The sequence below is a fragment of the Malurus melanocephalus genome, unplaced genomic scaffold (genome assembly GCF_030028575.1).
Source record: "Malurus melanocephalus ecotype Western Australia unplaced genomic scaffold, MMel_1.1 scaffold_166, whole genome shotgun sequence".
NCBI classification, from domain to species: Eukaryota; Metazoa; Chordata; class Aves; order Passeriformes; family Maluridae; genus Malurus; species Malurus melanocephalus.
The window spans coordinates 1,028,130-1,054,155 of record NW_026623398.1 but is presented as its reverse complement, the minus strand read 5'-3'; the positions used below and the strand labels follow the sequence as shown (position 1 = coordinate 1,054,155).

At 38.0% G+C, this 26,026-nt stretch overlaps 1 protein-coding gene across 1 annotated transcript in view; it reads left to right on the top strand.

Moving 5' to 3' along the window:
* The window catches only part of BMP5 (bone morphogenetic protein 5), a 56,792-nt gene that overhangs the window by 12,847 nt on the left and 17,919 nt on the right, over positions 1–26,026 (top strand). The window contains exons 2-3 of the mRNA XM_057372212.1: positions 12,032–12,224; positions 17,411–17,559. Of these exons, the coding sequence (XP_057228195.1) occupies positions 12,032–12,224; positions 17,411–17,559 (342 nt within the window). The remainder of the gene's footprint in view (positions 1–12,031; positions 12,225–17,410; positions 17,560–26,026) is intronic.

Below are 26,026 nucleotides of genomic sequence, written 5' to 3'. Positions count from 1 at the left end.
CTCATGAACTGAAATCTTGGTCAGAGCTCCCAAACAAGTTATGATATACTCATCCTGTGCGTACGTGACCATCTGCTGCTGCACACTAATGAAGCTTCTTTTATTAACATATTGCTATACCATTTAGATGACATCATTGTATCAGAGAGATTTATCACTGACTCCATTAAATCATGCTGCTTCTCCTTGTCTTCAGGTTGGGATCATTTTTTCATCGAGATGGGAATGAAAACATGTCCCCAAAAGAAAAGAGTGTGATACTTTCCATTTTGGGGATGGGAAAATKGGGTTTTTACTTGATAAAAAGACCTGAGCCTATCCCCAAAGTTAGAGCATTTTTCACTTCCAACCCTAGTGGAAACACAGGTTTAGCATAAACACATGCAAAGACAAAGGTTGGTCAACTGCTGCAAAATGTGTGTGAAATATTTTCAAAGGTGTTGTACCAAAAAGATTGTAAGTCAGGTTCCCACTCTCTGATCACTCTTACATTCTGCTCAGAAAGACACACAAGTTTTGTCTGGGGCACATCAGYTCAGCAGAGTATGAGCTTCAGGAGACATCTCTGGTGTTCCACAGAGGTGTTACACCTATAGATACCTCTGCAGTCAGCTTGGGTATTGTACTTGTAAGTAACTCTGTGAGGAATACGAGAAATGCAGTCCCCGGTGGGATAACACTGAAAATGCAGAATTACAAGCCAGTCCCCAGTCCTGGGCAGCCAGCTCTGAGCCAGGGTATTGGAGCAGGTGACCTCCTCAAGTCCCCTCCAGCTGCAGCCTCTCTGTGACTGTGATAGAGTAGCTACAATGAAGGGGGACCTTATCCTGTCTCATACATTGACATCAATCTTTGTTTTTTTGGGGAGGAGTGATGGTCTTGCATTAGACAATTGTTGGATGAACAATACTGTGTGCTCAAAGTGCCATACTTYCTCTTTCTACTTTGGAAATTATTTTCTTGCTTTTTATGTCATTTTGAAGCTCCTGTGTCTCTCTCCTGAAGTCTGTCAAAAATAACCTACACTGAAGGATCACAACCTACTGTCATGTCACCTGGAAATAATCTGAGCTCTTTCATGGCACAAACATTGTTTGTGAAGATTAGTTTTCCTTTYGTCTCGTAGTGCAGGTGCAATGCTAGATGGCCAATGCAGAGGTAATATTCACTAACAGCTTCTGCCCAGAAAGAGGGTCAAAATGGTCATTAACTTCGATAAGTTTTAAACTTCTTTCAGGGACAAAAAAAACCCAAGTGGTTTTTTCCTTCTTGTTGAGGAGATTTATTTCATATAGGGGTGAAATAATATGAATCTTTATTTCATATAGGGGTGAAATAATTTCATATAGGGGTGAGAATAAATCATGGTCAGATTAGACTGACAGAGCTACAGAGGAGAAGGTATGTTTTGAACCAGTATTAACAAGCTGTTAAAGCCACAACCAGATCCCAAACTGGCTGTTAAAACCTGCTGTTTGAAAGTGCAGCACCGCTGGCCAGTGTCTCCTGTCTGCTCCTCCTCCTCATCTTCCTCCTGTTTGCCTCCAGGGTAATATTTGGGAGGGTCTGTTCTTGCTGTGCTTTGGCCCCATTGCTCTGTTTTTCCGCATCACTGCTTAGGCTCTGCCAGGTGTATCCTTGTTGTTGGCCATCAGCAAGAATGTGCAGGACAAACCTTCAAAACAAGTGCCAGCAGTTCATAAAAGACAAAATTTAGTCTCCCTACRTTTTTAATTTTTAGGTGATGGCTCAGCATAGTGATTAGCCTGCTACATGCTTGTGCAACCAAAGTATAAATCAGRGGACCTGTAAATTTATTTGAGCCAAGCTGGCATAAGAGTTAAGCACATGGCCTGTGAGCAGCTATTTTTTGCTATTAAACTCTGTTTAATATCCTATCTATAAGATAGTCCAGTAAAATAATTTTTGATTCGTTATRTGTAATAAAGTCTTTTTCCAATCTATAAATCAGATGTTCTTGAGAGTTTCCTTCCCTCCGTGTCCTTGTCACAGCTGAACTGTTTTTATGGAATGTTTGGTCAGTGTTAATGGGGATGGGTAATATTAAAATACTCAGATGTGAGCACAGAGGAAGCAGAAAATATTGCCTATCCAGTTGTATCCWGTTTGGTGTGCAGGCACAACTTCCATGGAAGCATTTCCACAGCAGAAAATAGATGGAGTTTATTAGACGACATGTGTGAGTGGTAAATGGTGGAGTGACTTGCCACCTCTGGGTGGAAGTGAGCAGAGGGTTAACACGAGCAGAAACTAAAGAGATGTGAGAAGATAGAGTGCACTTTAATGTTTAGCTTTTCCTCCCCTGCCAGTTGCCCTATGATGATATATGCCCTTTCACCCTCCTCAGAAGTAATGTTCCATCTGTATACTTTTACAGTGTCAAAACAGTTATAACTTACACCTATTTTCTGACCATTGGATCCCARAGGTATAACTTTTGTTTCTATTCAGTTGCAGCTGAACCCAAGAGGGATCTTTTTTTCTGTCATCTGTTAACCTTGAGGTTGTGTTGATCTGACATCCTGACTTTCACACAGTCAGAAACCTGGCAATAATTGTTAGTTYTCTTTGTGATGATCTGTGATTATAGAAAAACAAAATTAAACATGAGAAAAAATGGAAGGCTGTTGACAGATGGTATCAAAATGTACTGGCTTTGCCAAAGGTAAGGCAAAATAGACATCACTGAGAATGGCAGACAAAATTAGCAACCTGAGGCATGGTGGAGTAAGGATTAACTAATTTATCTATGCATTAGCTCAGAACCACGTAATAGAGGGATCTTTTCTCTGATCTGTTCTATTTTTGCAAATAAAGATTTGTTTATCACTGATGACATGGAATGCCGTCAGAAGCTAAGTAGATTCAGATTAATGTATGTATTTGTGATTGGAGTGCCTTTGTAATACAGTGTGACGTAATACAGAAACCACAGGTTCCTTATTGATTAAACAGCAAATATGTGCAGTTGTATCTTTTGTTGTGCTTTGTGCTACACCTGAACAACTGRAGTGAGTTTTGCCTTTGTGAGGTTAAAAGATTCAGTGCATTATAGTGTCAAAACCATCAGAAAAAAATAGAATTTGAGGAATYGCTTTGCCAACAATCTTTTACGTTAGGATTGTGATAATACCCAAAATTAGGCTCCCAAAATTTCTGTTCACTTCCAAAATTCTATCTCCATCTGGTTACCTACTCCTCCTCTTGCACTGGCTGGGTTGAAGGCAGCTTAAGGAAAGCAGGGTGTTGCTTTCCCACTTATTTTGTATCAACAACTGAAAACCTTCCAGCACTTAATTATTATTGGACCAGCTGCAGTGCAGCACTTGTTTTGACTTGTTGAGCAAGTGCATTTGACTTGGAAGAAGAGTAACTTGAATGAATAACACATGTTTAACAATGAAATTTTTAACAGGACATTGGCTATTGAATGAAGACCAGCAACTTCATTAAAACTTCTATTTCATTCCATATTTTAATGTAAAGTAATAAGGTCTCCTGGGTAATCTCACAGTGTCCAGATCACCAGGGAGATTATGTGTGAGAAAGCCAAACCCAGTTCTGCCTCTTTGATCAAGACATTTCTTTAGGTATCTGGCGGGCACTATTATATGGTTTCTGAGAACTCTTTCCTTCTCATGGTGAATGCTGAAAGCTTTTAACTATTAACAAATCTGAACTCTTAAACTAATTAATAAAAAAAAGTAACCTTTTACATATTCACGTATTCTGGTGTGGGTGTGTAAGTTTCATTATTTACCTAGTTGCTGTCTATCACTGACTAAAGTGAAAACATTGCATATRCATTTTGAAGGGATTAGAAAGTAGAAATCACATAATTCTGAAGTCCAGCTTTTAGTCTTTACACTGTTCTGGATTTTTCAAATGTGCGTTTTGTTAATTGGTAAGGATCTATGAGATCTTATTGACTACATTAACAAAATGAACAAATGAACATTTTAATAATAAAACAGTGCCCTCAAAAGATGTAATACTAAATGCTTGGTTAAAATGCATTAATATATTCTAACTTTTCTTTTTTTTTTATAAAGTATGGGATATTGAAATGCATTTCTTTGAGGGTTAAAGGAAGAAAACCAATAAGTGAAATATTTGCCTGGAAAAAAGGGCAATTGTTTTTTTGTTGGTTTGATTTTTTTATTATGCTTTCTCTTTTCATTCTTGGTCTAGATTCTGTTACAGTTGTTGAAAAATTTTTTCATTGACTTTGATTTGAATTTCTTTGTAATTCATACAGTTCAGTAATTCTGTTTGGTTATGGAAGGGATATTCTACCACTAAAAAGTCAGATTCAATAAAMAATATTTCATTTATTAAAACAGTCACTAACTGCACAGTATTTCGTCAAACAATTTCAAACTGCCTCTAAGTTTGCTATGCAAAATAAGCAAATGTTGCTCACTGATGTTAGTAGCTGACCTGAAAATAAAGAATTTAGTGAAATAACTTCAAATTTAGATCAGCATATCTAGCTTCAGCATATGACTGATGAAACTTTATTCTTTGATATAAAGAATAAGGAAGTATTTTTCATGTGAAAGCAATTTCCATYACTATTTCAAACCCACATCTAAACACATAATTATCATAAAAATAGAATATAAATACATAACATCATAATTACCACATCTAAATATATTCTTTTAAATTAAACCAATATAATAATAATAAATGCAGAGAAACTCAAATATAAAGTGCACAAATAAATCAGTTTTTAAGAAACAGAACTGTTGCAATGAAAAAAAAAAATCCAGATTTGCCCTTATTAATTAAGCAAAGGATTCACTGATAATGGAAATGGTTTTGCTTCATTTGGAAGGGGATTTGAATGTAGATTAAGTTTCTGACAATAATTTTCACATCTAAGATAAGGTATGTGTGGAATGTAATTTTGGGGACACATGTTTTCAACCTCAGCCTACATTTTTTTATGTAAGATATCACAGATTCATAGAATAATTTATATTGAGAAAGGTCTTTAGGGTGGTCATCATTCCACTTGAGGGATTCATTCTGCTCCCGCTCCCTGTCTTCCAGCAGAGGACAACTGGCCTCGCTCTATTAAAGGGTGAGGCAAAGAAGACACCAAGTACCTCAGCCTTTTCCTCATCCTTTKTCACTGTATTTTTCCCCACATCCAGTAGAATGGAGATTCTCCGTGCACTCCATTTGTTGCTGATGCATTTACAGTGACCTTTTCATTGTGTTTTAAGGCAGTGTCCAGATTGCGTTATGGTTGGTATTTGGCCCTTCTTATTTTCTCCCTGCATAACACCATAACATCCTTGTTGTCCTGATTTCCCACCCCTTCTTCCAAAGTGCATAAACTCCMCTTGTTTTTTCCTGATTTCCAGCCAAAGCTCATGTTCATGCAGGCTACTCCTATTCCCCACTGGCTGGTGTTTTGGCACATGGGGACAGCCTGCTCCCAGTCTTTAAGATTTCTCTCTTGAACAGTGTCCATCCTTCCTGGATTCCTTTGCCCTTCAGGTCTGCCTCCCAAGGGTCTCTGCCAACCAGCCTGCTAAACACCAGGCCAAAGGCTGACCTCTGCAAATCCAAAGGAGCAGTTCTGCTCTCCCCCTAACTTACTTTTTCAAGAATTTAAAACTCCATTAAAACTCCACAATTYTGTGATTGCTGTGCCCAAGAGGCCTCCAGCCATCAATCACCCATCAGTTTTTCTCTGTTCATTAGCAGCATGTGCAGCAGGACGCCTATCCTAGATGAATCCCTCACCAATTGTGTCACGGTGTTCTCTTCCACTTGTTCCAGGAACCTCCTAGACTCTTTTCTCCCTGCTGTGTTGTATTTTCAGGACACATCTGGTAAATTGAAGCTCCTCACGAGAATGAGGGCTGGCAATTGGGAGTCTTCTCCCAGCTGCTTGTAGAACATTTCATCTTCATCCTGGCTGGATGGTCTATGACAAAATCCCACCAGATATCTGCCTTGCTTGCCTTTCCCCTGATTCTTGCCTAAAAACCCCCAAACCTATTGTCACCATAATGAAGTTCAGGCCATCAAAACATTCCCTAATATAGAGGGCTACCTCACTGCCTTTCCTTTCTTGCCTATCCCTTATCTAGGGCTGACAGCCATCCTTTGTGGCACTTCAGCGGTGCGAGCCATCCCACCATGTCTCTGTGGTGACAACTATTTCATACTAAAAGGAAAATGTGCAATGGGGTGTCTGACTGAAGTTTTGTAGTTAAAACAATCAGCTGAATGATTATGGTAATGTAAATGGTAAATGTGTAATGCCAAATAATTAAAACAGTCAGATGAACAAAAACTTATTCTAATTTTGGCTTCAAGCCCTGCACTTCTTCTGTGTAATGGCTCAGGATGTCCCACTGCTGGGCTGCTTGGCATCCTGGCAGTCAGGGTACAGCCACAGAAATCAGCTGATAAGGACTGAAATGTCCTTTGACTGAGCAAGGGCTATCTCTTAGTCCGATTTGCTGGAGCTGCAGAGGACTGAAGGGGAAATGTAGATAAACTCCTCTGTTCTGTTTACTGGCTGGTACAAGACAGTTGACCCCTAACAAACAGAATTGTCTCTCCACTGATTCTATCTCCACTGTATCACTATCTCTGGTGTCGAAAACAATGCTTTAGGGATAGGCGACAATTTTTATCAATTTCAATATCTAACTCAAAATAGATTTCAGATCAGGAACCTKACCATTCTAAAATACAGATTAAACCTAGCAAAGCAGTTGTGCTTAGAGAAGTAGAATCATAGTCTGCTGCTTTTTTTGTTTTTTTAATCATCACTTTGAGAAGTTATTTTTCTTCATTCTTGGACTTTAAAAATCCACTTGATTTAAAGCCTTTTTTAGAAGACTCCTCATTCAAAGGCCTATGAGTAGAATGAAATGGCAGCCACTTAYTTCAATATTAACTAGATTTTACATTTTTAGGACTACCAGAGTGAAAAGATGAAAGGCATGCCTGCTGGGATAAACCGATTTTCTGAAGTTGATATTCATTCTCTACAAGCCAAAAAAGTTACAAAGCTTAACAATATAAAAATATGTATTTTAGAATCTGTAATCGGGTCTCTTCAACAGAGAATGACATTCTGATAAATATCCTTAACCTCTCTCAGATGCACTTCATTAAAATATTTACACCTAGAATAGCTATTTTATTTTTGTGGSTTTAAACCCCATATGCTTCTCTAGAATCACTTCCTTCCTATCCTCACACCCTACAAAACATTTGTTGCCTTAATTTRTGGAAAGTGAATCACTTTAAACAGTCTCATGTATGATACTGGAATGTAAAGGAGAGAGAGAAGAGCAAGAATGAGGTAAACAGCTATTTGATGTCTGTCTTTTCACAGTAGCACAATAGCTAATTCCTGGGGCCTCTGACCTTTCAGTGTCCTGTAACAGAGTACTTGCATTAATCTGTTGCTTATCTGTCACCTACCACATTTGATATTTCCAGTCTCTGCTTTCAATTATCAGTCATTAGAGGCAGAACTGAGTAATTTCAGGAGAAAATGCCTGGAACCTTTGACCTGTTTTGGTCAGATAACCACAAGTGTTCACTGTAGATAAACTATCATTTCATTATATTCAAGATGTAAATGAGTGTCGTTTGTAGTGTATCAGCTTACTGTAACCTTTATCACCTTGGAGTGATTAAAACTGACTGGTTTACTTAGTACTTATACAAAGAATTTCGAGTCAAACAGTGAAATTTAGTGAGATTAGTGTAAATGACCCTTTATAGTTACACAGGTCTCTAGGATCCTCCAATTTCCTTGGCACATGTATKTAGTAGTTAAACAGTGACATTAAGTTGATTAGTTGATTCACTGTGTGTGAATCCAGTTGGGATCCTGGGATCTTATATTGTAAAATCAGTTTATTCCAACATATCTTTCAGCATATCTTGTGTTTGTTTCCCATTTTCCAGCTCAGCTTTCACTTTCCCTCCGTGTCACAGCCACTCACCAACATTTTTAGGAAAAGTGAAGCGCATATTAGTGTGGAGCTAATCACCAATGAAAGAGCACATCTAATAGTTCCTCATGCACTGAACTAAACTCACTGCTGGCAGTTTTAATACTTTTTTAATCTCTGTCAACATTAACAGATATTTATAGTTGAATAGCTAAAATACTGATCACTTGTTATACTATCCATATAAGCACTTTGGGTGTTTTTTAGTTCTTCTTTTTTGTTTTTTCTTTCCATAAAATAATTATTTTTGTTAATGGAAATCAGTGCATAATGTCAAAGAAGACTTGGTGTAAAAGAAGACTCCCTTTCCAAAATACCTTTTTCATATAAATTTGACTTTGTTCTTCTAAGAGTTGGACTTCGTGGTAATACAATGAGAATGTTTCATCAGTTTGCCACATGGTTGGAAAATATAATTCTTTCCCATCTTACACACAGGTGTTTGTGATATTCCCCTGAGCCATGATTTCTCTGATGTAACCATCCTGCTGCATATATTAGTTTCAGGTGGTATAGGAATAGCATTTTTAAAAGTCAGTGCTAAGAATCCTGACCAGTGAGAGCACAGGAAGAATTTGGTTGCAATCAGCATCGACCTGAATATTATAGTTACTTTTCCTTAGAAAAATTGTATTTCTCCAATGATTAAAAAAATACTTAGTGATTTTTTGGTCAACTGGTTTTTAGATGCTGTGATTGGTCCCACAGAGGTGCCTTTTGACAGAAGTACTGAACAGCAGTGGAATGACATGGGAACATTCTGAAAGGACCAAATACTTGAAAATCTTAACCTGTGTTTTTCAGGCTGCCAGTGTTGAAAAGCTCTGGCCTGTGAAATAAAAATATTTGAGACATGGCGCCTCCCTGCACTTCATGCCATTTCAGCAGGACAAAGGACCTGAGAGACATCCCACTGAGCATTCACAGTCCTGTCTGACAAGAGATTTATTAGATGTCGAAGGGATCAAGATTTCTGTATTATWTTCAGTATTAAGATATTCAATATAATTAAATAATATTTCATTTTTTAACTTGGCTACCATTCTAACTATTGGGCWTTATTGCAACATCACCATCACTGCTTTTTTGCAGTTTGCTTTATAATGCAAGGTTTTAACTTGTCTACATTTGTATGCATTTTGTTTGTACATTGGCTGACAGAAATTTGCAGTTAGAGATTCTGGCATCATTGGGGAGAATGGGACCTCCTTGGACCCAGGGCTTTTTGTGGCTTTGTTCAGTGCCTGTCTCCTACAACCCTTCATTTCTGAAGGCTGTTGCTACTTTGACATCCTGGTCTGCCTGTAAATGCTGTCACAAACCAAAGAAATTTTGAACAGAGATGCATCTTCCTGTGCATGGAAACACAGATAAGTACTATCTCTGTGAGTTGTAACAATTAATTTGAAGCCCAGAAAGTGGCTATCAGTATTCTTTCAGCAGTTGTGAGTGGTCCTGAGATCCCCACTGATGGTGTTGAGGGGAATTGTAGAGATTTCTGCCCAAACTATAACATATAGGAAGACAACTACTGTTTCCAAACTGAGGTTACTAATTAGAAAGTACTTGGTAGAAGCTAGGCAAAAGGAAGCTTCAAACCAATCAATCAGTCCAGAAGTAGTGGCATTTAAACTTTTTATTCAGTGTTTAATCATTCAATATTTACTCATAGTGAGCAGAGCTTAGTTACCCATGCATGCTGGCAAATACTTTTTGAATAAACACTATCCAGAGACAGCAGAAAGGGTTGTTACACTGAGTCTGTCTTAAATATAATTCTCATTTGAAGCTTATTGACATATCTGTTCCATGACAGTTTTGAAATGCTCAGTTGTAACCTCAGAAACTTGCAGCAGACTCTTTGTGCTAGAAAAAAAACCTCCTGGCTCAGTGCTTTTGCATATGCTAATCTCTGCCAAGTTCCTCTGAAATGAAAGGCTTTACATGGGTATTCAAAAAAAAAAAAAAGCAAACAACTCCCAAACCTCAAGTCAGCTCTCTGTATATATCTCACAGTTTAGAAGGGGGCAGTGGAGCTGCTAAATAGASTGTATCCTGTTTCTCTTCAGCAGCAGCCCATTCATCTCCAGGTACAGAGCAGCCAGTTTACATGCTTCTGCTGCTTTTCTGCTTTACTTTTTCTACATGGGGTTCGATGGCAAACCTATGTAAGCTAAATATGCACTTGAGCCAAGTAATCCTCACAGTTAGCAGACAATTTTCCTTTTGTCAGCCAGGAGAAAGTTCATTTTCACTGAAGATAGAGTGTTCTTATAGCCTATACATTTTATTTTTGGTGGTTCTTAAGGCAAAGTAGATTTGTACATAAAAAATAAAAAAACCTCATGAAGACAAGGAGAGTTCACATTTTTGAAAAGGTGAYATGGAATTACACTGTAAAGAATTAGCTACATGACCACAGGTGACTTAACCAGTAACTACTGCTCTGAAAATTAGGTTAAATACATTTCCTTCAATAGCTCTCACTTTAATAGGTCCATAACTGTACCCTTATATGGCAAGCTCAAAATGAATTTTTTTCCCTTTGGTGCATTTTTATTTTGTAAGACAACGTATACATTATAACACTACAGATATGCAGGTTTATATATACTCTTATATGTGTATACATGCAAACMTATACACATTATGTATGTAGAAAAAATGGGAGGGACGTATATATGAGCATATAAGTATAAATATCATAATAACGTACATATTATTTATGCATATAGCATTTAGTAATCCAAATGTGTGCTTTTTTGGAACTGACATTGTTCCTCCCTCAGATATGAGGACTATAACGCAATAAAAGAGCTGGAGTTTCAGGAGGGAGCACTCAGGGAAGCTGGGTGCAGCCATAAATGTTTACTTGGTTATCTAAACCAAATCCCAGCTCTGAATTTTAGACTTTGTACATCAGTAAAACAAAGCACCTATGTCATGAGGCAGGTAGAATTTTCCAGAAGAGAGAAATTCTGTCTTCCCATGGAGAACAGCTTATTCATAGGTCAATGATACGTTGTACTCTGTGGAAGTGGAAACCATGCATCATTTTCCTTTCCACATCCTTAAAATCTGAAGTATTAATCCCATAAGGTGATCATCAGCCAGTACTACRGCTGTAGTTTCCGCTCCCACATCAAAACCTATATTCCATTGCAGAAGTCACTCCTAACTCGGAGTCAGAACTGTAGCAAACAATGGAATTAGGCCTAAACCAACTGAAAATTAAAATCCTCTGTTTTGTGCCTCTTAAAATTCTGTAGAAACCTCAATTAGGCAGTAAYGAGATTTACTTTTTTATTTAAATTGTGGCAGCATCAGAAACAGTGAACCAGCACCTGCCCACCCAGAACAGGTTTGAGGGGATTTCTCAAGCCAAAACTGTGCTCCCTATGCTGCTGGGGTGCCAGAACCACTTGRTCCTGACCCACAGTTCCTTCTGCTGACCACTGGCAAGATTACTTGCATGCCATTAGAATACAACTTGTGTTAATTTATGTGACTTAACTGCTTCTTAWGTATATAGTTTTTGCAGTGCACTTTAGTACCACTTTTATTATGTTAAAAGGAAATGAGCTGCATTCCTCTCATCAGCCTGGTTATTAGTGGCAATTAGTGTTTTCCAAAGTCATCTATAGTTCTGACATTGCTGTTGCTGTGCTCATGACTACACTGAAGCCCTAAATCCTTTCACAGCTTTTAGTTTGTCCATATTTCTAGTTACTTTACAGCATGCCCCCTTTCAGCTTTTTTTGATATTCTTTCCACTCCAGCTTCTGGAATTTATATAAAAGCCACAGAGGTTTTTTTCCTTTTGAACTGAAGACACTGGGCTGGTGGAATTTCCTTTAACTGGAAGTATGTCTGGGCTTGTGGTTTTATTATTTGCACAGTTTTACATTGTCATGTTTGTTTACCCCCAAGCAGAGGGAATGCTCCATTAATCATGGGGAATGGACATTTGTTTCACATCTTTAATTTACATTAAATTCTTTTTCTTACAGTTGAAAGAGACAAGGACTTCTCCCACCACCGAAGGCACTACAAAGAGTTTCGCTTTGACCTCACTCAGATCCCTCATGGAGAGGCAGTGACAGCAGCCGAATTCCGAATATACAAAGATCGGAGCAACAGCCGCTTTGAGAAYGAAACCATCCAGATTAGCATCTATCAGATCATCAAGGAGTATCCCAACAGGTAYCTCTTGGCACGGAATCATCACATGTTGAACACCATCCCAAGCCTGTCTTGAGGAGGAAGGCAGGAGCAGTCATGAGCGTACACCTGACAAGGTGTCATTTCCACCGCTGTGGCTTGTGCAGTATTAATCCTTAGGCAACAACAGCAAACATTGAACAAGAATAAAACTTATCCTAAATGTAATTTATTCCAGGTTTATGTCCAAGATCACCAAATAATCCGCCCATGCACAGAGCAGGTGAGGGTTCATGCTCTCAGTGAGCAAAGGGCAGAGTCACATGCACAAAGTGTCTGGACTTTGCAAATGCACCATTTGCTGACACTCAGGTACTACAAGCCGAGATTCAACCTTAGTTCCTTAGAGGCAGAAAGACTATCTAACTTTGATTAATTTTGAAGAAGTGTGGCTTTTTTGCTTGTCTTTTACAATTGCAGAATATAATTAAAAGATAAATTCATGCASTAACCTTGAGATGACATGTGCACACTTTACACATGCTGCTCACCATAAACGAAAATTAAAACAAATCATAGAATCATTTTGGTTGGAAAATATCTCTGAGATTGAGTCCAACCCTAAACCTAATGCTGCTAAATCCACCACCAAACCATGTCCCTAAGTGCCACATATGATGTTGCACATGAGCAAATCCCYGAGTTTCAGTTTGCAGAGCTCTGTGTATGACATGTTTCCAAGGCACTACAAGAGCTCAGTAAATTAGCAGATTTCACTGGGCAAAGTACCTAAATACTTGAAAACTATGATTGAACACTAATATAAATTCCAAGATGCTTCTGAAAAAGCTACAGAGACTCAAAATGTAGGATTGAAATTAAATTAGTCTTTTTTTTTCAGAAAAGTAGGAGGAAAAAAAGTTTTGTTTTAAGAAAAACAAAACCCTTCCCTCATCTTGGAACTGATAAAATATTTCTGTCCCAGGAAGGTTTGGCAGAACCAAAGAAAATGTCAGCTTAAATTTGCACAGTATTCTGGAGGACAAAATGCCCCATGAGCAGTTATCTTGAAGGCTGGGCCAGAATTTAAATCACTTTTCTGCCCACACAGCCTTGAGCTGGTATCCCCCAGGTGAGATCTCTGAACATCAAGTTATAAAATTTTTATGGCTATAAACAGGGATTCATTTTATATCAAGTGAATCAACAAGACAGAAAGCACTCATCCTTCCAGAATATCATTTGCCTTCTTAGTAAATTTGGGGATGAACAAAACARTGCAGGACTTTTGGGGTTTTTTTACCACTATCTTGATCTTCACCAAAATTMTTTTGACATAGGTTCCAAAAGACACGTCTTAGAGGAACGAATGAAATAAGTAGGAAAAAAACATATYTTTTTAAAGAGCACAGGTCAAGGCTAAGGTGGTGAAAGCTCTTCACCTAAGAACTAAGATTTTTTTTAATGAACTAATGGGAAAAATTAGTTTTCTAATCCATTTGATGCTTTCTTTTCAGTTTTTAATATTTGCACAGTAGGAAGTTTGTATTCTATTTTAGAGAAAGCAAAACTGTTTACCATATTAAACTGTTAATATTGATAAACAAAAYTCTGACATAAAACTCTGACAGTTTAACAGTTAATATTATCTGACTTGTTCAAATGACAACTGCCTCTGTGAAGCCATTAAACAATGCTTTAATGGCTTTCAATGCACTGGAACATGTTGCCCACATAAATTATGAATGTGCCATCTCTGGAAGTTTTCAAGGCCAGGCTGGATGGGACTTTGAGACACATGTCCTAGTGTGGCCCATCTTTATGGTCGCCTCCAACCCAAATCACTCTGTGATTCTATGATTCTATAACGTCCCACAGTTGCTACCACCGAAATTCCACAGCAAAATTGCTCCTCCACCCTTCTTTGCTTTGAGCAGGAAAAATGGGTGTCACAGGACTCTGCAATCCCAAACACAATCCTGCTTTGCTTTCAGGCAAGGAGTGGCCYGGGTTCAGTATTTCCAAGTTGCATACCAAGGGTTGTGCTGTAGTCTCAGGCGTTTTTCTGTCTCTAGGGCAGCATGGCTACTGAAGTGTGTGTGTTTAATTTCCTAGGAGTTTGCTGAAGTTCCAGCCTTTGGGATTGAACTTTTCTATTTGCTAAGGAAGYGAGYACAGCAYGGCCCATGGCAGGCTGATTTYCCTGTGCAGCCCCTGCCAATGTCCTCCTACCYGGCTCTTTTCTCATGATGAAAATAAATATAGTCCCAACATGCCAAACCTTTGTTCATGATTTGGTGGCAGCTGGCCTGTAAAGTAAACCCTGAGGGCTCTTCCCACATCAGGGAAYCCTCAAGTGGCAGTAAGATACAAAAGCAGGTTTTTTGAATGAGAAAGAGGTAAAACAGCATTACTGGGATGGTTTACTACACCACAGTGATCATTTGATCTGATCAAGATCTATTCCAGGTTTTAATAGACATACATAATGAACATTTAATGATGGTTTATTCCACCTTTACTTCCTTAAGTGGCCCAGGAGATGTGCAGCTTCATAGACCTTCTKCCCACAGTCTCTTTGCTGAAATTCTTGACTGTGGCAACATTTCTCCTGTAGAACTCTGGWCACTGGGGACCAGACTGAGATCACTAAACTTAAACAGTCTCATAAAGGCAAAGCCAATCAGCTGTATTCTGCCTGAATGAATYCACTGTTGCATTTCAGGCTATTTACTGCATAATGCCTTAGTTCTTTATTATGTGTTGTGGGCTATTTTTTAAAATAGAAATATTTCTGAAAATTACAGCCAAAATTTGCAGCTGCTTTTCATTTTAAGYGTGACTGTTTTTTCTTTTCACAAAATAAAGGACAATTTTAAAATTAAAAATGTCACAAAATGTGATTAAATGTTTGAATGAATGATGAGCTATTGGGAAAATCCTGATCCCAGAGATCCCACTGCCTTCTCRGGGGTCAGGCTTTTACCCTGTGTTTGTATCAATTGTGAAAGTTGTTTTTTTTCACTGACAAATACTTTGAATTTCTGTAGTAACATGTTATTATTTGTGTTGGTCCAGATATATTTTCGCCATTTTACTGTGTGTTTTCAAGAATCAGTCCAGATCACTATTCTTGCAGGAAGACAGACAAGAAAATTGACACATCAATACCAAAGAAAATTTAATTTGCGTTTCTGCTGCAGTACAAAGTAATAAAGTCAGATTGAGCAGAAATTTGTCCTTCATAGGAATTTCTCGACTGTACTATTAGTAGAGTCTTAATCTGGTTTGGAATGTGACACATCGTGCATCCTGACTTTTGAGAACATTTAGTATCAGTCCTGGGTTTGGAACAGAAAGACTATATGAGAAAACAATTATGTATTCTAAGAGGARAAAAGACAAGTGTGGAATTATATCACTGTGACATTGTATTATTTTATATTCCAAACAATTTTACAGTTTTCTATTAAATCTACTGTGTGATGAAAAAGTATTGCTAAATAAACATCTCAAAGACTATTACAGTCAGAATTAAACTTTTCAGGTTTAAAGTTCTGATAAAACTGCTTTAGAGAAAAGCATTGGCATTTAAGACTCCAGAGAGTACTATTTATGAGCTTGTGGTACGCTGTTAATTTGTTCAGTGCTAGCATAGTARGTCAGGCTCTTTTGAATTGTAAGATTTTCTTCATGTTAGCTCCAGAGGGGGAATGTATATTTTCTCCTTGTGTGGTCATTAGCACAGTTCTACTAGAGTGGAAGTGAGAAGAGCCCAGCAAAAGATTATCCTTTAATGGAAGAGAAAAAARGGTGACTTGAAAAAAAAGCCCTTTCAATTAATTTTTTTTAATAATCTTCCTTTATAATTTCTGAGCTTTTTAACCTGATTACACAGATACAGCTCACATGTAAGTAAACATATGCTTGTCGTAGTTMATTTGGTCGTATTTTCCTCAGTATTTAGCAACCACGATGTCAAAAGATGMACTTGATGCTTTTTCAGTATCAGACCTAGGTGCATTTACTGTGTTTAGATGAGACCAGAACTTTCTAAGCTGTCCTGTGATTAAGCAACGTAAGAATGCAGTGACAAGACACTAGCAATTTTAAATCCACTTTTTTRTACAAAGCCTATTCTTTGTGTCTGTCTTTCCTCTCTAAGCATGTTCATTCCGTCTGTAAGGCAACAGTAGAATTCCCAGATCTGTGCGAGCCAAGTCTGTCTTTAACTGAYTTGTACATTAAAAAATCAGAATAAAACACTTTTTCTTGTATCTTACTGTTTTGATTGCTATTTATGGMATGAAAGAAATAGGTCTCTATAATTATAGATTTAGGTTTAAGAGGTTAAGTGGTGAAAACCGTTTTTAATAATGCATGCTGCTTCATAGAAGCATGTAAAATGAAACTGATGGGAGTTAAATATCTTGGGTTTAGTGTAGTCATTGTAGTAAATTATTTGTAATACAGATAATGATCTGGAACCAATTGTATCAGGAGATATGTGAAAACAGAACAAATAAATGACCCATGCTAAAAATTTAGTAACACAATTATACTAACTCCCCTGAGCAGCCCTTCTGAATTACTGAGAGATTTCATGGGAACAAATTTGAGAATATACCAGGGAACTGAGGGTTAAAATGYAATGATTATATTATTGAATAGATATATAATGTCTGCTTTGATATAGAGACTTATTTTCTAAACATCTGCAATAATAGGAAACTGTCTGGACTGCCATCTATTCATGTTTTGTCATAGGATACTGCTGCTGTCAAATGTTATTAACAACAGATCTTTTTAGCAACATTATGCCTCTGAGTTTTAGCTGAAATGGGAATGTGATTTTGACATTTTTTGTGCTTTACACCAAAAGGTTTATAGAAGTTACTTTTCCTGAGACTTTCTAATGTTGAAAGATGAGGTTTTTTATACACAGCTTTAATTATGTATTTTGTGYAGTTATATCCGGAAGCTGTATTTTTCAGATTTTACAGAGATGCAGTTTTTACTGCTGAAACTCATTTCAGAAAGGCCTCTTAGGGGAAATACCTGTATTATACTTAACAAGTATTTGTCAACAACAGCACTTGCTGTMCTGTGTCATGATTAGACATGTCAAAGGATTATTAATTTGGACTCCAAGATGTTATTATCAGCAAGGAAATTAGAGACAAAAATAACAATATTTGAATGCCTTAACTCTGTTTTCTTTAACTTAGGGATGCAGACTTGTTCCTGTTGGACACAAGAAAGGCTCAAGCTTCTGATGTGGGCTGGTTTGTCTTTGACATTACTGTGACCAGCAATCACTGGGTGATCAACCCACAGAACAACCTGGGCTTGCAGCTCTGCGCTGAAACTGGCGATGGTAAGATCCAAATTTACATCGTAATGCCATATATGCTCGTCGTACCTTGCCAGGAATTTTTTCTGGATGGGTGTTTTTTCACTTGACTGGATGACAATTCACTGAGTTTATAAGAAAATAACCCAAATCTTATCCTGCTGTTGCTGTGATCTGCAAACTTTCTATCATTCTTAATTCTGTAGAATACGTCAATTATAAAAGCAAATAAATCAAGTGAAATTGGGTTCAGGAGAAGAKCTCCTACATACAAAATGAAATTCCATTTTAATATTCTTTCACTGATGGTTTCAGGAAACCTGGGCAGATTTGCAGAGCTTTCTGAGCTGCAGAATGAAGAAAGTTATAAAATAACCTCAGAGCCATTCAGAAGATGTATCATCTGTTGATATGGATGTTGAGGGAAGGTTACCAATAGGGTAATGTGAGAATTGATTTTCTGTAGTTTGAAAAAAAAAAAAAAGCTGATTTTTTTTTAATCTTGAAATGCATTTGAAATTTAAAATCTTGAAGATTTTACATAGCTGATATTTAGAAAAACCACTATAAAAACTGAAGTTTGAGCTGTGGGAGTTTAGTACAAATTTACTGGGCTACTGCATTATTCATACTTATGCTCGTCATTAAAATTGAAAATGCATCTCAATGTAAAACAAGATTTTTTGAAGATTTTTTGAAGAAATGTTCTTTACTTAGACTTCTTTAGAAACTAATAAAAAGAGACTTATATATTGTTTTTTCTGTGATGGTTCACTTAATCCATCCACTTTACAAGCAAACTCAGATTTAACTCTTTTTGTCAAAAAGCTTTTTATGTCAGAGGTCAAGGGATCTATGATGCCAGTTAATCTAAACCTTAGCTGACATAATKTTAATGAGTAGCAGAAGAAACCGTGGTGTAAGGATTAATATTTGTTTCTTCTTTGTTCTGGCTACATTTTCTCATTGGTTTTGATCTAARTTTTCCCTCAGGCTCTGCTGGGCTGTGAACAAAGTGTCTCATACTTTTTCAGCAAGTGCCCTGGCTGCTGAGGACTTATGCAAAAACTTTCTTTTGGACACGATGCTTGAAAAGAGAGCTGGCAGGTTTGCCCCCAAGCACGTGGCCATTCCATCTAACATTACCTGCACTGTCAGAGTGCAGCCCTTGGACAGGGGAGGCAGCAGTGCAAAGTAGATCACGATTTTCCTGCCTTGAGAGGCACCACTGCTAAGCCTGGGCTGCATGGGGAGTAGATCTCTTAGGCAGCCTGGTTTGGTGAGGCCATTTTAAAGCCCTTACAATTCTGGGGATGTGACACCTCCATCAGGAATCCAAATTAGGTGGGTTGGCTTCTGGCCAGCTTTCCTGCTCCAGAATAAACTCMATCTTTRAYTTCTTTTTTTCTTTTTCCCCCAGGATATTTGAGCAGAGAAACTGTTGAAAATTAAATATCCATGAAAGGCATTCATTAAGAAACTCCACAACAAGCAATTGTTGGTTCTAGCCTAAAAATTGCATCTGTTTGGTAAACTACAAGAAAGGTTTTTTGCATAAAAGTAGACCTTTAGGTTAATATACTGAATAAATTGTAAAAGAATAGCTCGCATAAATGTTTCCACTGTCCTACTCCCCAGATCAGAATGGCGATGGATACTTTTCTATTTTAAATTTCACAAGCAGCATTACCTTTGTAYCTTTCTTATTTGACTTAATACTGCTGCTTGACTGAGGAAAGAATTCGCCTTTTCCCTCACTTTTTGTTCCCTTTTCCAGTTCCTTTGAGCAAAGAGTCYACTTCTAGGGACAAAAGTTTTCAAAACTATAGAGAAAACCTGTGCTACACCACTTCAGCTTWGCACAAGGAAAATCACCCTTCATGCTCTTACAATTTTGCTCTTAAGGCTTTGATTATTTTTATTGGGTTGCTGTTACTTCTGGAAGCTATTAGAAACACCAGCAGTTGAATGACACGTTTGTGTACAGATGGAACATGAATTTTTATATGACTCAGTATGTAGCGGACTAGGTTTGTAACCCAGAGGACCCCACCCACCTTCCCTCCAACCAGTTCTCTGTGAAACTCAGGGACTGGTTCAAATCAACTGAAAAACCTTCCCTTGGCTCAAGTGAACTTSAGGCTGCGCCAGTCTGAAGCACATTTCTTCATGCCTCCAGCTGTCAGCTGAGTTTACAGGAGGTATAGGACTTCTGACCCYGTAACTGCAGAGATATTTATAAGTCCTGCTCCATTAACCTTTCTATTGCAACAGATCATTAAACTAAATGGGATTCTGTTAAGTAAGAGGATCCCYGATTGAGGTATTCAGGTGCTACACTGGGGCCCTGGATAATCCAGTCYGTAAATACACAGTAATTTTTAGATTTACTCACACAGCCAATATGGAGTGCCAATATTTGCTGAGACTCCAGGGTGCTACTATATTGTTATCATTACCACCAAAAGTAATCATTCTTACCMTTATCTTTCAGAGACATTTTAGGCAATTACTTGTGTAGACATATTTCTTTGGATTCCTGAAGATGTTGCACAAATAATAATAAAGCCTACATAAGGAATCAAAAAAAATTGTAACTAATATAAGAGTGTGAAAAAAAGCCCCAAATCTTCAGAAAAATGTCTGGTTGTTATAATTTATCTTTTTCCCCCTGTGAAAATCCTGAAAAAGTACAAGAAGCCAYATGACATTGGAATGTGTTTTCTTTYTTCTTTAGGACAGTRTTTGGTATCATGCRTCTCATTTTAGCATGAAATGTAGACTTTTTCTCTTAATGGGTCATTTTATTTTGAACAGTAAGAATAAAGGTTTGCATGACACATATGGAAGCTGTCAACATATAATGCACTGTTTCCCTGGGGCTGTGGTAAATTAAGGATCAGGTTTTTTTTATTCCCTTTTTTTATAGTATTCTCAACATCCTGCAGCATCCCCTTTTGGCTGATTCCCTCCTTTTGACACCAAAACTGTCTGTCGTGATTCAAACGAGAGGTGATCTTTTTCACGCTGATGGGTGCATGGGTGTTGGATGAAATGCAGMATAAAATCAGTGCAGATGCCCAAGCAATTCAAAAAGTTCCACACAAGGCTTTTCCCTGTGTATATATTATATATCTCCTAAGACTTAAAACATGTTCTAGTGAATCAGCACCTTTGTATTAGCATTTAGCATTTTTTAAAGTGGATGTTAGCAGCGGTCTGGACATCCCTTTTGCTGAAGGGATATAAACGCTATGAGAGTCATCCTTTTTCAGTTTGTGTCATTGCTGAGAGCCTGGAACTGTTTACAGAAAATGGGAGAGGGAGATAACGTGTAATGATGAAGGCTGGTGATCCACAGAATAGAACAATTTCCAATACACAGCTGCCAATCCAAGATCCTGAGTAGCCCCACAGTCAGGCTGTTCTGTGCCTTTTGTTAGATTTCTGCAGCTCTCTGTTATTTTCCATCCACCAGCACATCAGAAGGGAACGAACTGGTGGCAACTTTGAAAAGCCAAAGCTGGTTAAGTTGATTTCTGCTGCCACATAGTCCCATAGAAGKCTTCTTTGGGCTTTCCTGCTGTTTGAGGTGGGCAGGCAGCGGGAAACCTCAGCTCCCTGACTCTGACTTCAAGTATTTTTTTCCTCAGAACAAAGGGAACCCCACCAAAAAATAGGTTCCTTGATCCAAATGGGGCCTGGGTCCCTCCAGCATATATTTGGGTATCCTCTGACATGTGTCCCTTGGAAGGGGGTTTGGATCCTAGTCCTACATGCTTCATGGAGGATTGGTGGTTCTTCTCCAGAGATGATGGGGAAGAAACTAAAACACATGCTCCCTTTTTAGGCTCTCTTCCTTTTGGGCTGGATCTTCCAAGGTCCCTTTCTCCTACTGAACCTTCAGCAAGGCAGCATGACCACATCCTCACTGTCTCACGGAGTGGCTGGTTTGCTTTCAAGCCATGACAGCCTGTGGGGCACCCTGGCTTCTTCCTGTACTTGGCTGTGTGTTTGGCATGGTTTTGGCCTCACTGTTACCATACTAAATGTCATCACTTTTTTGCCATAGCTGACCCCAGAAAATCTTGTCACCTCACTTACATGACCAAAGTAGCTATCAAGTGCTCTGGAGRATGCTTCTGGGTTGTTACCATAAAATCTCTTGATGGATCTGGTATTTACAAGGCCAAGTATGAGGAGCAAGTTCACCTTCATTACTGTCCTTATAGGAGGGGGAACTTAGGATATATGTATTTATATTGATGTGCATATATATGGACTTTGGCAGGCAAGAGCTCTGACTAAGTTCTGAGCCATCTGGAAGCCATATAGCCATGTTAGCACAGCACTGAACCCGAGCTAATACATCCTGCCCCTCAGCAGGTTTTATTAGCTTGGGCTCAAGCACTGCCTAAGTACAGCTACATTCATTTCTGGTTCAGAGCTGGCTTTGGCCAAAAGTGCACTAGTAAATTAAACATGCTCAGGARTACTGTGGTGTGAAACAAGCTGGAGGGATGACTCTCTCAGTCTCCAAAAGAGGGTGACCCCAGGAGAGCTGTCCCCGTGAGCAAGGTCCCATGCAGTGCTGCCTTGAGGTTCTGTTGACTCTGCAGTGGAGCTGGCACAGGATGTAAATGCCCCAGGAGCACGGTCCCACCCTGAGCAGAGCAGATAATCAACTTCCAGCACTCTTTAACTTGCTCTGATAGGTGAAACCATGTTTCCAGCCGTGCCACAAGTCTGGTCAGCATTGTGTCTGCTYGCAGCAAGTGACCACACCCTCTGTTGGTAAGGGCACACTCCCTTTAAGCAGAAGGGTCAAGGARGGGAGTGAAACAAGATCCTGCCCCTTCTCCTGCCCTCACTGGTGCACACTGGTTGTGGCTCTACAGCTGTGCAACTCCTCCTACACCCTGCTCCCAGACAGATGGAGGATACATCTTCTTCTCAACACCATTATTTTAGAGATAATGGCGTTTGTGTTCCATTCCATTCAGAAGGCTTTTATCCATTTTTTTCTTTGGTGGATGACCAATTAATCTAATCTCTTCTTGTTTTATTGTCTTCCTGAACACATTTTTTTAATGGTGCAGAAAAGCCCCAGGACTCCCACAAGCCACTCACAGTTTAAGTACATTAAGTTGAAAGGATAAATCAAGTACTTACAGAGCATTTTTGTGTATAATTACTTCTGATATTTTGAGTAAGTATGCATGGTACTGCCACATTATACAGCATATCAGGGTTTCTTACTGTTCCCAAGTGCTTTCTTCAACATCTTTATGAATACCAAAATTAGCACAAAAAGATACCCAAAATTCCTTCAAATGAGCTSAGCAAAAAAAACTAAATGCAAAAGTTGTTGAACAAAAGATTAATCTTTAGTTTTGACTAAAACTGTGAAGCCTAGGAAAGGCAGAGCAGACCATCCAAGACCACCCATTTTTCAGAATTCCTTAAAGCCTCCAGGGAGAAGAAGAGTTAATAAAACACATAAAACTTGTGTCAAAAGCATATTTTATGTTGTTGTAGATAAATGTGTCCACCCAAGGAAAAGTTTGTGTAACAGTTTATGTAGACGATACAATAGAGACAGTAAAAAATACTTTGGAGTTGGAGTGTTGAGGATGTGTTATATATGGACCATCACATTTGCATTATTAGCTTTTCTCTTTCCTTTTAAAAAATAAGCTTAGGTAGCCAAACTCTACCTCAATTCTTTTGTTTCAAGTCCTATTGCTCTCCAGAGTACTGTTCAGGCATGAGAAACCACAAAAGTTTCTATCTAATTTTGAAAACTACTCTGTGAGCTTTCAGACTCAGAGCCTACGGGCAGTTTTTTTTTTCTCCAATATTGGATATCATAATATACTATAATACTGGATATTATTGGACCTTGGATGTCCAGGATCTTTCTTTAAAATGCCCTTCCCAATCCACATTTCAGATGCCACTCCCCAAAAGAAGGAAACCATAGGTGTGGCACTGGAATTTAATTTTTTTTAGCAAACCATGTTGAAATGAATTCTCAGAATCAGTAAATGTTTCATTCTTAATTACAAATATGTAAAATTATTACCAAAATAACTACTGTGACCTAGAAGTTGTGGTTAATCTGTAAAATGTGTTTTTTCTTGAAAATGTGAAATTGAATTTTTTGAAATGTATCCTTGAACACTTTTWAAAAGTAAATAAGTGTTGGTTTTTCATAACAAAATGAGTGGTTTGCTGCAGTCTGATGACTCAGGACAAAATAATGAATTTTGGAATTACTCATTGTGCTGTGTTGCCAGTGTAAATCTGGCTAGGATGCATAATAGCTGAAAGCTCTTGCAAAATTAGTGTCTGATCAATGTTTTACATAAAATATACACTATCTGAGGAGATAAAGCCAAGGCACAAATCTTACCATCATCATTGGCATCCACACTGGCAATCTCAGAAAAAGTCAGMTTTCTGAATGTTATGAAAAACAAGGATATGTCTCCAGGTCAAGACTGCGAGTCAGATTGTTATTGAAAGCTTGAAGGGCTCTTGCATTTCCATTTGGAGCAGCTGGGGGGGAAATGAACTTTTAAGATGGAACTTGATCTGGTCATGAAAAGAATTGCATGATATGACTGCATGTGACAGCACTAAAACAGCCATAGTGACACAGCAAATAGTTCTGCACTTATCACCCTGATTGCTATTCCTGTTTTGTGGGTAAAAAACCAAAAAGCACAAAATTATCAGGATTGTTGAAATRGGACCTTTTTTTAAGGCAAAAAGGTAAATAAAGTGAAAAGGCAAATAATATTCATTCAGTTCAGTCAGTCAGACCTGAACTTCTATACAAGCTTTTATGCAAACTGCTAAGGGCACTTTACTATCAAATAGTATAAAAGCCAAAAAAATAAAAAGTTTAAATGCCAAGTCAAACAAATATATCTTGCCAAAGACTCAGAATCCTATGAATAAGGACTAAGGAGTTCAGCAAATTTGAAATAAATTTGCTTTAAATAAGTCTTTAAATAAGACTTTAAATAAGTCTTTAAATAAGTCTTAGTTATTTAACTAATAAGTCTTTAAATAAGTCTTAGTCTCCGAATATACCTGCCAGTATGTAGAAGAGATAATTAATTGTCACAGCAGGAATGAAAAGTGCATGCTGGAATGTGAAGAATACAAAGGCTCTGGACTGTCACAGCACAGAGTAAATCCATCTGTTATGTTTTTGGGTTTTTTTCCGAGGTGCAGGGGCAATTGCAGTGGCCAAGTTTAGTGGAGCAGGCACAAGCTGACTGGTGGTTACTTGCACTTTCTTCTTTTCTTCTGAAATCTGAAGAAAATTTTTGAAATCCTCAGAATTAAAGATATGATGGAAGGATAAAACCAAACCAATTTTTCAGAATTCTTGACCATGTTCAATTCTTGTTCAGAAATGCTCAAGAGAAACAGAAAGACAAACCTTGCTGGTTTGGTTTTACAAGTTTCATCTGGCTGAAGCTCTGAGTGTAGTTAAGCAGGTCAGCCTGAGTCATTCAGCTGATTTTAGAAAATATTGCTTTAATGCCACAGTATGGAACTGCTACATGCCTGAGAGGCCTGGATTTTCAGTTGTCCTTGAAGCCAAGACTTTTCCAAATGCTTACAAGAAATGATAGTTTAAAACCACTCACAAAAATGAAGCACATGAATTCTTGCTACAAGGGGAAATTCAGGATAGAGTAATTTTTTTCCTAATGTATTCTGAAGTTGATATTACAGACAAAATTAAAGACTGCCTAACAAGGCCATGGCACACACAGTGGAGCTACTGCTGTGGCAGAAGGCTTGATGCTTTTCAGAGGCACGATACTTTGAAATACCTCCTGTTCAAAAAGGGCCAGTGCTTTGTGTTTTTAGACTGAAGGAAAATATCCCATATGTATACCTCTTTTTCTTTTTCTTTCTTTATTTTTTTTAAATAAAGGATAATAGAAGTTCTATAAATGCAACCTTTCTTTTGAAAAGGAGCAACCTAAAATGGAGACAACATATGTAGTTTGAATTTCCAAACCAAACAGTTCAGAGATCTTCCTTGGAAGAAATATAGTGTCTCAAGGGCAGTGTATATTTTGATTGCTTCGTCTTCTGCAAGTTGCAGTTAAGCTAAGGTTTATGATAAACTGAGAGAGAAAAGTTTAGCGATGAACCCACAGGAGCCAATAAAAGTTTTCCYCTGCACTAGAAGCAGATCCAGTTCATATACCATTCATGAATTGAACAAATGAGTCCTAAAAACTTATGCTGGCTGCTTGGAAGATCAAGCACATAAAAGAATAAAGTCACATAAGTTGTTTCTGTGTGCAAAAAGACTGTGGGTTACAGGATTAATTTTTTATAGTATATCTCTATACCCTGGATAACCAAGTAAGCCTTAACTTGTGGAATCTTAATAGCCATCTCATTGCTGAAGTCTAAAGGAAACCCAGAGGAAACTTAATAATATTAAAAGTTATTT